This window comes from Pleurodeles waltl, chromosome 1_1 (genome assembly GCF_031143425.1).
Source record: "Pleurodeles waltl isolate 20211129_DDA chromosome 1_1, aPleWal1.hap1.20221129, whole genome shotgun sequence".
Classification (NCBI taxonomy): Eukaryota; Metazoa; Chordata; class Amphibia; order Caudata; family Salamandridae; genus Pleurodeles; species Pleurodeles waltl.
Genome location: NC_090436.1, coordinates 606,895,714 through 606,908,827, shown reverse-complemented (window position 1 = coordinate 606,908,827; position 13,114 = coordinate 606,895,714). Strand labels below are relative to the sequence as shown.

Here is a 13,114-nt window from a genome sequence, read left to right as displayed (position 1 = left end):
CCCTAGCTATGACCTGAGTGTAGCCTGTACTATCCTCTGGTGGTGAAGGCTTAGAGGGATTGCAATCTGGGTTGTTGTCTGGAATGGAGTCTGGATAATAAAGATACCATGGATCCACATTGTCCTGCTGTGAATCAAATGAGTGTGCTGGTGACTGCATAGGTGTAGGACTAGTAGGGGGAGAGATATGTAAATGTGGAGAGTGAGGAGGAGACTGAGAAGGAGAAAACTGAGGAGGTGGAGGTTTCTCCTTTGTTCTTGGCACTTTAGCTGGAGGCTATGCAGTGTCCAATTCCTCTTGAAAGGCTAATTTCCTCTTTGGTTTTGGAGAAGGTGCTGTTAAAATTCTGCCAGTCTCTTTATGGATGTGAATCCTGGCTTGCCTTTCATCAATTGCCTCCATCTGTGAGTCTCCCTCAGTACCTTTATGGCTTTCTTTAAGTGCCTGTGAAAGTCCATGCTCCTCTGTGTACATAGGCTTTTCGGCTCCGAAGCTGTTTTTTTCGATATCGAAAAGGTTGGGGTTGAGGATGGTCTTGGCTCCGAAAACGATTTTAGAGATTTCGACTCGATGGATGCAGGACCAGGTCGATGGTGGAGGAAGAATGTCAGCAGTGCAGCACAGGAGCAGAAGAGGAGTTCCAGAAGTGATGTCCCACGTCAACGGCCGTGATGCAGTGAGTCAGTGGTGCTGGAAAACCACCACCAAGCCTTGATAAATGCAAGAGTCAGAGAAGAAGGTTTTGCAAGGCTAAAGAGGACCAGCAAGACCCAGGGGACTCGACCCAACAAGGGGAGTCCAAGGTGACCCTCAATAGCTGGGAGAGTCACAAGAAGAGGAGGCATTCCCCACAGGCAACCCACAGGCAGCAGGGCCAGGAGTCACAGAAAGGCCCACTCAGCACACGTGAAGAGGAATCATGCGTCGGTGGAGCAGCAGGCAGGAGAATGTGCTTTGCAAGAAGGAGTGCTGGAGGCCGGGCTACATGGAACCTGAAGATCCCTTTGAGGAGGAACAAACAAGCCCTGGTAGCTGCAAGAATCGCGGTGCACAGGGGTACTGTCCTGCAAGGAGAGGCAAGGGCTTACGTCTCCAAAGTTGGACAGCTGAAGGGAGGAGCCAAGGGACCACTCCAGACTGCCACCTGTTATGCAGGATTCACTCAGTTCTGGAGGAGAGGGGATCCACACAGCCAGTCGTTGTTGCAGTTGGTGCCTGCGGCTGCAGGGAAGTGGCTCCTTCACCCAAAGGGAAATTCCTTCTTACTTCTTCTGCAGGCTGAAGACTCGTCATCCCCAGATGATGCACAGCCAGGGAAATGTTGCAGTTGCTGGAATCAATGTTGCAGAGCGTAGTTGTGGCTGGAGTTGCAGATTGTCAGCTCCTGAAGGGTCTAGTGGCAGCCCTGGTGGCCGGAAGATGAAGTAAACGATGCAGAAGAGTCCTGCTGGAATCATGCATGTGGAATCTAAAGACCCACCCTAGAGGGAGACCCTAAATAGCCCAGTAAGGGGGATTTGTCACCTAGCAGGGTGACCGCCTATTAGGAGGGGGCTGAAACATCACCTGCCTGACCTGGCCACTCAAATGCTCCAAGGGGCCTCTGCCTACCTTGGATGCAAGATGGCAGAATCAAGTGGCAAACTGAAGGAACTCTGGGCACCACCCTTGGGGTGGTGGCGGACAGGGGAGTGGTCACTCCCCTTTTCATTGTCCAGTCTCACGCCAGAGCAGGGACCTGGGGTCCCTGGACTGGTGCAAACCAGTTTATTTAAGGTGGGTACCAAATGTGCCCTTCAAAGAATACCGGTAAGGGTGATGCCTCCCTCTCCCAAAGGAAACCCTTTGTTCTGCATTCCTCTGGCAAGCAGCAGGAGGGCAGAAACCTGTCTGAGGGGTGGAAGCAGCTTGGGCTGCCCGGAAAACCCTGAAGACTGGTAGGAGCACTGCTGGGTGTCCTCTAGTGAGCCCACAGAGTGCTTGAGATCATACAATAATACTGGCAACATTATTGGTGTATGATTCCGACATGCTACTCATGCAAAGGTGCCCTCACACACAGGTACCTGCACCCTGCCCTCTGGGCTAAAAGGGTCTGTCATAGGGGTGACTTACAGTGACCTGGTGTTCAAGCAGGCTGAAATTGCAGGCCTGCAGACACAATTTGCATGGGCTTCGATGGGTGGCACAATACATGCTGCAGCCCATGTGGAACCTATGGTGCCCCAATTCCCTGGGTACCTAAGTACCGTTTACTAGGGTCTTATATCAGGGCACTAGTATGCCAATTGTGGAGTGCGCTAAGTCCTAATGAACCAAATTTAGAGGGAGAGGGCACAGTCACTGCGGTCCTGGTTAGCAGGATCCCAGTGAACACAGTCGAAAACACACTGACAGGCAAAAAGTGGGAGTAACCATGCAAAAAAGAGGGTACTTTCTTACAAGGTAAAAAACTTATGTTTTTTACTATTATTTGTTCTGACATAAAAGGCTCATAGTTTTGCAAAGATATCCCTGTGGGTCTATGGGAGTATGTTAAATGCAACATGAACATACACTACAATTTTCCATTAAAACACACACACTAGTATCCGCATGCAAAAGGTAAGTAAAAAAAAACCTCACTAACCTGAAATGTTTCTTGTGAAGCAGCTGTGGCTCCATCCCACACTGCACTCAACTGGGCTCTTACAGGTCTTCCTGCAGTAGATACGACTATAACTTTGGGAGTATTTACAAAAACTGAAACAACAGAAAAACGTTCCTGCTCTGTAGGGTTATAAATAACAAGGTACCTGCAAAAAAATAATAACAAATCACATTTGTGATAACATTTTTAGTATTTCACAATATACGTTTATGTGGCATGGCAACACAAAGCTAAATGTTAAATCTAACGATAAAAAGTAAGAACACAACACTTATAAGATACGTATAAGCTCTAGGTGGGTAAATACAGTTATTAAAAAAATGTTACACTGTTTTACAAAGAAAACCTGACGTATTCAAATAAAAAGATGTCAGTTATCTTCAACATCAAAATAGGAAATATGTAAAGCGCATATCAACTTTATGACCCCTTTCATGTCTACAGCAAACAGAAACAATGCTAACAAAGGGAAATTATAAATAAGGGATACCGAATAAAAGCTGCAGGGCTCGCATGTAAAACATAGTATTAAGATTTGTACGAGACAGAACTAGTGTTACAGAGGTCTTACAAAGGAAACACATTTAAAAATGTGCAATATGTGCTGAGGCAGCTGGAAAATCCCATGGCTTAAAGGTTTATTAATATCTTCTCAGAAGGCATGAGATCTGAAGGTTCATGGGCAATGTTTTACTTCCAAAAGGTTTTTCCTCTTTCTGTACACTACATGTTCTTAGACTAAACATTTCCCTAAAGTGATCTACATCACACTCATAAGTTTAGAATGGAAAGGATTGAATAAAGCTTTAAAATACCTATTATGCCTGAAGAGGCCACACTAAAAATTGAAAGGGTTCAATTTCACAAGTTAACCTCACCTTGAAGCAAAAGAAGTGAATGCTTCGCACCCAAATGTTCATGCTCTTACATACTACTTTATGCTTTCGTTCAGGGCTACAAATCCTTGGTAAAAGGGAGTGCAGCCTTCACACCTGAAAGTAAAACGAGCACTGGCGAAGCCAATAGGTCTGAGCCATGAAATCTGTTGGCTATGCTAATACTTTAGCAGCTCGAAAAGCACACACATTTGCTGCAGCCGTCTTGAAACAGGTTTGTAAAAGTAATAAGATGTATTCAAAGATGTCCGCAGCTGTAACACACCAATCCACAGCTGCCATATATGACTGCTTTTTAACAAATTCCATCCCTGTCTATGCATGTGCATCCCCTACGGCAGCCATCTTTGAATAGGATGTAAAAATAAAGCACTGTCCATGTGTGCTTGAGCATGGGTAGACATCTGGGAGTGTTCAGAAAACTTATTTTTTTTTAAAGGAAAAAAGGAAAAAAATTAAAATAAAATAAAAAATAAAAAAGGGGGGGTTGTGACAAATGAGGATGCTGCGTGGGGAGTGGCAAAGGACAAGAAGCAAGGGGAGTGGAATGAGAGAGAGAGAAGGAAGAAATTGTTTCTCCCAACATCAAAGGAGCCAGGTCTGACAGGAAAATCAAACCATGGTCCCTGCAGTCCCTCCAGAGGAAAGCAAATCCCTTTTTTACAGATTCTGATTTTAGATGAATAGCACTTGCTCTCACTTGCTCTCCCTCAACAGGACAAAGGCAAAACTCAGCCAAACAGCCTCTCATACACCACTTTGGCACCTGGGAAAGGCAACCTACATGTTGACGCTTCTATCATATGGGGGTTGAAGTGGTTTGACCATATCATCCCAGCACTGAAATCACTAAAGTGTCTCCACCTCTGGTAGGTATAATCTTTAGGTACAGCTGCATCATCTATAAGAACATCTGGATGCTGTTGTGCCTGGCCAACAAAATAATCACCTCAAACAGGCAATGCCACATGAATCACCATAACACAGCCAAACTAGCCATTAGGATGCGCAAGAAAAAAAAAAACAGAAGACCGTTTTTCTCAGTCTATGCAAGTAGAATAAAATCACCATCACAACTGCTAAATCCTTCCTGCAATTCAGAACACATCTTTTCAAAGAGAATGACCATCCCCCACAGAAAAACTATTTGCATCTACCTATCTGCAGGGTTCCATGGGCTACCACCCTGTGTTCAACGATTTGTTGCCTCCCGGGTAGGTTTGTTTTATGCAACTACATACATACATGACTATCAATGAAGAACCTACGATGGCCTTAATCATCTCTGTCATTTCATACAAACTTGATTTTTGAAAATTCAAATGAGAATGTTTTAGAACAAAAAGAATGGAATTTTTCGGCATACCCCTTTAATGCACTAGATAATTGAGGGGTGGTTACTGCCGGATACAAATGTGTATCTTCTTGCAAAGACGTGTCTGTGGGGTCCCTTTTCTTGTATTAAGGGAGGAGATCCAAAATTACCTGGCTGTTCAGACGAGAATGTCACCTGCGTAGTGTACAGTCATATTTCTTTGCCCTAAGTGCTTGACTGCATGCAGTCAGTATTATGTTTTTTTTTATTTTGACCCTAGTGTCATGATATTATAGAAAAGGCACATAGGGCTAGGCATGCACCTTGACATGAGTGAGGCCTTGGATTTGTCCTGTGACCTGCTGAGGCGCACAAAGCATGACCTTACTGACAGACAGCAAAATACTGTGTCTCTCTTGGGTTTAGTATAAAGAGCAGTGGAGGCAGGCTGTGTCGGCATTTTGTGAATCCACAGTTGTGATACTGCCTTTTTAGCTGTGTCACTGGTGTGGAGGTTTATAGGCCAACTCAAGTAAAGCTTTGTTTCCATGCATTTACACAACTTCCAGCGCTAAAGTTCCAAGTTTATGTTGTGTGTGTAGAACGTGAGGTACCGGCATGGTTTGTCTAAGTGAGCCAGAGAAATGGAGTCCCGCAGGTTCCATTTTGGATACCCCAGGACTGGCCTCCACATAAAATGGAGATTCGTTTTTTTAACCCACACAGTAGAAGTGTATAGCTGACATTCCTGAAGCTGGAGAAAAACACCACGACAGAAAAACGAGGGACCGAAGACAAGGCTCCTCTAGACATTCAATTAGCACTTTCTCTTCACAAGGAGCTGCTGATTAGCTTTCCTGAACACCGCCATTTGAAACATCATAGGAGTAAGGTGTGGGTCTGCAGACTTTCTTGTGCAAAGTGAGCAGTACCTTTAGGTGAGGCAGGGCCCTTTGCTTTTCCTGGATTACACTTTCAGTTTGCTAATGAAAGCTAGGCGTAGAAACTTCACATCTTTTTGTGCTTCTCTTGTAAGTGCTCCAAGCTGGAGACTATCCTGCTGTGAGCCAGACCAACCTACACAAAGGTTGTGTCTGGGGAGAAGCCTGGAAAGGGCCCCTGAAAGAAGAACCACCCCAAACTGGTTCTGAAGATGCAGGCAGTGAAGACACATCTCCTGCCTCATGTAGCAGTATAAAAGTATGAGACAGGAGATAGGAACAGCTTCTTAACTGTCATGAGGTACTCAGAAGCCAGCCTGCGAAGAAAGGGATTGAGCCGTACAACAATACAGTAGGAGCTGCAGATCAGGAAGAGCAAGGTGCAGCATGTCCTCAGTACTGGTGTTTGAAGGTAGAAAAAGAAGACTGAGGCAATCTGCGGACCACATTGTCTGTGGGCATGCGGTCTCTCTGCGGTGTTTCTGCGCAGGAAGAAAACGAGTTACTTACCTGTATCTTCAGTCATAAGTCAAGTTTTGACCTTTCTTTAAAAAGGACATGGATATGTTATTAAAGAGACTGTTCACTGCCATTAAGGGCTATGGTAATGATATATACTGCTATTTAAGTGTACCATGGGACTCCCATTTCGACGTCTGGGATGATTCAAGCATGCAAATCTATGGAAGAGTGAATATTGGAGAACCGTGATGATTGAGACCATGATTGCTGACGCCCAGTTGGGGCTGTGATCCCAAATAAAGAAAACTGATCTGCGCATGGTTACATCATCGAAGAGTATCAGACTGTACATGGCCTAATGATCACCAGCATATCACTACTGTTTCAGCTTGTAAGTGGATGCATCATCACCAGAAAATCGGCTTGTGCATGTACAAATCGTCATCAAAATATCAGCCTGTCCATGCCCACATCATACCTTGATGAACCAGCCTTTCTGGACTTCAATGGCCAGGATGTACTGAGCCTTAAATACCTCCAACAAATCAGGACTTCTGACTCCTCATCTGCTGGGCAGGCAGCCCACCAGCAGTTGTGGAGCACAGACAACACAGTGTATGTTCATGCATTGTCTCTCAGAAGAGAGGAAGGTCAAGCAAGCTGAGGAAGAAGCTGGCTTCTGCCCTGAAGACTTATCCATCAGTGATGGTTAAAGAAAAAGCAAAAAAAAAAAAACTAAATACTGCACCATAAGAGACTAAGCAATACCCCATGATGTACTGAGAAGTGCACCTGGGCTCCAAACACACTAAAACTTCAACTACCTAGCTATCAGATGAGAAGGGCAGAGGAGAGAGCAGATACAGGCAACAGCAGTGCCTGATAGCATCCAAGGACACTAAATTGTATTTGTTTGTGTTAGTGTGCAGTTTTGCATGCGACTGTGCATTAAAGTACTATCTTTCTTGAAATACAACACTTGGTTAGAAACGTGTTTATTGCATTGTTGAGGTCTGGGTTCAAGCACCCCAACACTACCATCCTGAGAAGCCCAGTATTGCTCACTATCACTACCATTGAGAGTCAAGTGCAGAAGGGTTTGTATTTGGTCCAGTTTGCAGAGGCATAGTAGGATGGATCCCAGGACATCAGAGGAAATTATCGGAATTCCCTAAGCAGCCCCCGGAACGGAGTGTGACAAATGGGCAAGTAAGACAAGTAATGTGTCAAAACACCAACAGTGCAAAGTTTTGTTCACGCTAAAGCCAGAATTTTCTAAAGCCATCACACATGAAATGGGTCTACATACTGCCTATACAGAGCTACATTACATACATTTGGAAGATGTATATTTACTTATAATGAAATTAGCCTGGTGGGTTGATTGAATAGGTTAAATGGTCACGTGTCGTGCTCTGGGCACAGGGAAAAGAAAGGTTTTTGCTTCATGGATATGTCATGATGGAAAAGATGAGAAAGGCTAGGGGTAGTTGACTTGTAATGTCTTGTTTTTCATGCTTCACTGAGCGATGTTTAATACATGTTCAGCTGTATCAGTATGAACAACAGATGGACCAGTAAATACATGAATTGGTTGTTATGAACAAGGGGTTGTTTCCGGTTTGTTAATACTATAAGTCCGAACGATGAGACGCGGTCCCCAATTTTGATTATTTTATTGAACACTTATACAGTTTCTAGGGCTGTCTGTAAAGCAGACAAATACTCTATTCACTAAGGGCAGCGCCTATTTCTACATTTGCTTGTTGTGGCAGAGGTATGCCAATAATAATACAATAAAAGGTGCAGCATCTGTATTAAACAACAATAAAAACCTATTAATTGAAGACAAACGCGATCACTGAAAAACACTGCACATGTTAGTGGCTAGACTATGGCAGGAATTAAACTGTTTCTCAGGGCCACTCCTATGTAAATACTTTTTTTTTTTATATCTGTTTATTAATTTTATCCATTTTTTACAGTGAGTTAATCATATCAACAAGTTATTATATTGAGTCGTCTTGCATCTAGTACATCTCTTCTGTCTACATGATACATCAACAGATCTCTCGATCAACATTCAAAAAGAAAAGATTAACAGTGAAATGCCATTTATAAGTTGAATTGCTCGTAAATGGTCTCAACATATGTCCGATAATGTGGGGGGAAGTGACAAAGGGGGGATGAGTGGGAGAGGGAGGGGGAGGTGAGGCGGGAAAGGAGGGAGGGGACGACGACGCAGGAGACGAGAAGATACATGCAGACTGAATGAGGAGATGGGCTGTTCATTACAATGTGATCTCAGAAACAAGAGGAAGTGACATGAAGGAGTCTCATATGACCGCAAATGTACGAATGCGAAAAACAGCCTAGCGTCATGAAGTGCTGGTACATAATGTAGAGTAAGTAGTATCTCTGTGTTTTTTTACTAGGCCTTTATTGGCTGAGGAGAGGGCAATCCACTGATGCTTGTGTTCTTTATATCTTCTGCACTAAAGTGAAGCTTACACAGTCATGGTGTACCATTTCATCTCCGAACCTCCCTATCTTTCTGAGAGTTACGAACGTCCCCGAAGACCTGGCTAATCAACTGGGCCCTGGCAAGCACCTGGATACCCTCATGGGTGACAAGAAGAGTTCAACAAATCTACTGACTGATTGACTGATTGTTGTGTGTGTATTGGGCGCTTACCTGATGCTAACCATACTAAATCTGTTTCAGCAATAATAATAATTTGTTTTATATAGTCCTTCATAATGCACTTTTATTTCCAAGTGCTGTAAATAACAGGTGTTACAATTACCAAATTTAAGTTAATCAACATACAGACCTTTGAATGATGGATTGTATTGTCATGCTTGCTTGGGTTTCAAGGCAAGGCCTCCAGAACACCCCATTTTTTGTCAGTGGTGCAAGTTCAGCATCACTCATCCACCCTGAAAACAGCTCTTGCTCATCCTGTACTGGTCCTGGGTATGTAAGGAGAATTGATTTGCTGCCCCTGATGTACCTCTTATGTATGTATGTGCGTACATGTGTGTGGGTGTAAGGTAGCAATGCTGCTGTCTCTGTTGTATCATTCACGTGTTGAGTTTGTTTGAGAGTTTGATTGTGTGCTAACGTTGCAGTGCTCTTGCCCACGTTAGAACTGCTTAGCGACGTAAGGATACTTACACTACTGACCGTAGGGATCTAGTTCAGAGTGTGGGCGTGGCTTGAACTGCTATTCTCTTGCTGTCCATGTCCTGTGTGTGTAAGAAAGCTCCCATTACTGCTAAGGTGCGCTAACTGTTGTAAGTATGAGGGAAGCTTACATTTATACGACATGCAGTAAGGTGAATCGTGAGACTGTTTGTGTGCGAGTGAGTATATGTGTTTTACATCCTGTATTTTACTTGAGTTGTACATTTGGGGGACGCTGTTCCCTAGGCTGAATCTGTTAGAAAAGGTAGCAATGCCAGTGCTTATACTGTACTTGTGCTGCTTGTTTATGGAAGCGTTTGTTGATGTTGTCTGTGCTGTGTATGTTAGGTGTGAGTGAATACTGAACTTCTGCTGACTGTCCGTGTGCCTTACTCAAGTCTATATAATGTTACAATAGGGAACGGCCTAGGTGACTGTTCTTGCCAATCCTTTTTTATTTTGGCGACTGAGTTTGGTATAGACTTATTGGGCTCATTTATGCCTGTGAAAAGTTCATATGTTTGCAAATCTAAGTTACCAACATGATTATCAAGTAAACATGTGATCAGAGGAAACTAAGCATCCTTTTAACAAACAACTCTCAATTTCAGTGCTCTGATAGAATTAAAACAATCATAAAATATAGTTTTCTGGCTACATTTCAGTACTATTATGGCTTTTAGCATACAAATAAAACAGAGATAATTTTAGCTATGGGACTAGGAAAACAAAGAATTATATGCAATCATCATTCAAAATAGCAATTTTAGTTAAATGAGATATTTATGCTAACGCTATCCTACGCCTTAACAGAGCTTTGGTGGATTTGGTTCCTTAAATTTATGTGCATCTACTAGAAACAGATTAGAACAGAACACAACATACATTTTTTCTTTAACAATACTAAGCTTGAATTGCTCTATTGTTACTTCTTATTTACCTTGGCTGTGTACTCAACTTAATGACGGTCTTGCGGGGTAAAGCATCTTGAGCTGGCTGGACATCATCCTATAAAAAAGTAATAAGCAAAGCACTGAATAGGTTTCTTTTGTATAAAAAAAAAAACCTTTTGAGTTGACTAATTTCAACACTCTCAAAAATGTTAAAAGTTAGAAGTACTCAATACAGCAACTTGTATGCCTAACTGATTCACACAGGTAAATTTGTATGTGTATAACAAGTCAAATGTAGATCTACAACTAAACATGGTAAAAATCTCAAATTTTTTGCTATTACCTTATAATTAGTTGTTCAGGCAATTGGTTTTCAGGCACAATTGTTGTTTAGGCAGTAGTTGTTCAGTACTTAGTTGTAGAGACTTTTTAGTTGTTTAGCAGTAGTGGTTTAGGCTATAGTTGTTTAAGACCTAGTTGTTCTGTCACATATTCAGGGACATGGCTGCCTGCTGGCTGCTATACAAGGTTCTAGGGAGGCACTGGAAAGAAAAATTTAGTCAGTGGCGATAAAGGCGAATCTTCAGCGCAGATCTGTGTAAGGTCTCCGACAAAGTGGGAATTGCAAAGGGATCCACAGCGAAATTACAGTCAGAGATGGCCAATCTTCGGAGGCAGATGGAGGTGGTCACGTCCAAAAATGGAACACTTCATGCACGGATCGAAGATGCGAAGGGTAGATCTCGATGCAATAATGTCCATCTTCTAGGTTTTCCAGAGAGGGTGGAGGGTGTGTTCACTGAGCAATTCGTAGAAAACTGGATCTGTTCCACCTTGCAGCCAAAGGGACTCTCGCCAATGTTCATTACTGAGACAGCACATTGTGCTCTTGTGGCGCCCCCTAAGCCAAGAGCTCCTCCTTACGCTATTATTGCCCGTATCTTGAATTATAAAGATCGTGATTGTGTATTGCGGTCTGCCAGAGAGACTAACTCTGCTTGTTTTGAGAACCACAAGAATTTTATTTTTCCTGACTACACCAGCAAGGTGCAAACCTCTAGGAAAGGTTTCATGGAGGTAAAGGCCAAACTTAGAATTATGGGGATAAGATATATGCTGTTGTACCCCGCCAGGCTTTGAGTGATCTCTGGGGTAAAATCACACTTTTTCGATACGCCACAGGAGGTCTGGCAATGGCTTGAGAATTGGGACAAGGTGCCCAGGAACAGCAACATGCTTGGGAGCTCGAGGTCCGCTGGTACAGCGGAGATAAGGGGATCTTCTCAGAGGCACGATGACGGCACTGCAGTGGTGGTCGGCCCTCTCCCGGTGGTGGATGTGCCAAGGAGGGTGGTTGTCCAAGGTGATGACACAATGGGGGTCGCTTCATCTGAGAGGACGACACTACTGGAGGAAAATCACGTACTCCTGATCGGGAGGGGATGACTAGGTCTCAGCCCCCCCTGATTGCCACTGGTGATTCATTCATTCAAAACTGTATTTGCTCAGACTAGCCACCTTCAGCACACTGAATGTATATCCTTCTGAAACATCACTGTTGATACTGCTATTAATGTTTTCCTCAAATGCCAACATGGTATATTACCCTGTAAGGGGTTTGGTTTGAGTCACTTTCACTTAGGTGGTAGGTATGGTTCAGGACGTTGGGATTAGGCTGGGTGTTCTGACAGCATTGGTTTTATTGAATTTGCAGCTAATATATCAGTTGTGTTACTCCTCATCCGTTGGTGTAGCGAGTTGAAGGGGGCGAGGGGGGATTCAGTTATGGTTTGGAAACAGTTGACATCATTTATAGGTAGGTCTGTTAAAACAGTGTACATGGTATGCTGCCTGTACGGGAGATGGGTGTGGAGGATTCCATATTTGCAGAGTAGGAGCTCCAGGGGTGCGGGGGACCTCAGGTGGAGTGGGAGACACGCTGGCCTATAGCAGAACAACTAAAGGCAATATCTTGGAATGTTAGAGGGCTCAGAAGATATACTAAGCAATATAGAGTCAAATCATTTCTCCGTAGACAGTGAGTACAGATTGCTTGTCTGCAAGAAATACATCTAATGGGCGAGGAAATACAAAAATTGAGGAAGAAATGGAGAGGGCAAATATTTATGTACACATACTCCTCCTATGCTTGGGGTGTAGCTATATGGGTGGCACATAGGGTTCCGTTTAGACACACTTACATGTGGATGTGGAGGGTCGCTACATACTGATATAGGGCACACTGGACAGGAAACCAGTAACGATCCTAAACACATATGCCCCCAACTCCGAAGACCGTATGTTCTACAACAAAATGTTAGATTTGCTAGAAGATGCAGTGGGTGCTCCGCTGATCTGGGCTGGAGACTTTAATTGTGTATTGGATGGTGGCAAAGACCGCTACACCCCCCTCCCCCACCAAGGCAGGGTACAAAACCACTCATGGTGAGATCACTCTGGAGGGTAACGGACTGTCTTGGACTTCTAGATGGTTGGTGAGAGTTGCACCCGAGAAGCTGGAATTCACATGCCATTCAAAGATACACAACACATATAGCCGTTTAGACCGTTTTCTCCTGGGAGCGATCACTGCCACACAAATGTCCGCAGTGAAGCATTTGGGGCTTTTTTTTTTCAGATCACATGCCAGTGTTGATTATCTTGCGTGGGGACTCGGTGGGGAGGGCAGCGGACATGCCGAATGCCCCCGGAATTTCTTGGGGATACTGTAGGCCGGGAAGCAGTGGCATCCTCATTGTGGGATAATTT

General features: G+C 43.8%; 1 protein-coding gene across 1 annotated transcript in view; it reads right to left on the bottom strand.

Annotated features, from left to right (window-relative positions):
- MAN2A1 (mannosidase alpha class 2A member 1) overlaps nt 1-13,114 on the bottom strand; it is a 652,784-nt gene that overhangs the window by 363,764 nt on the left and 275,906 nt on the right. The window contains exons 12-13 of the mRNA XM_069226405.1: nt 10,393-10,460; nt 2,631-2,796 (exon numbers count right to left, since the gene is read on the bottom strand). Coding sequence (XP_069082506.1) covers nt 2,631-2,796; nt 10,393-10,460 — 234 coding nt within the window. The remainder of the gene's footprint in view (nt 1-2,630; nt 2,797-10,392; nt 10,461-13,114) is intronic.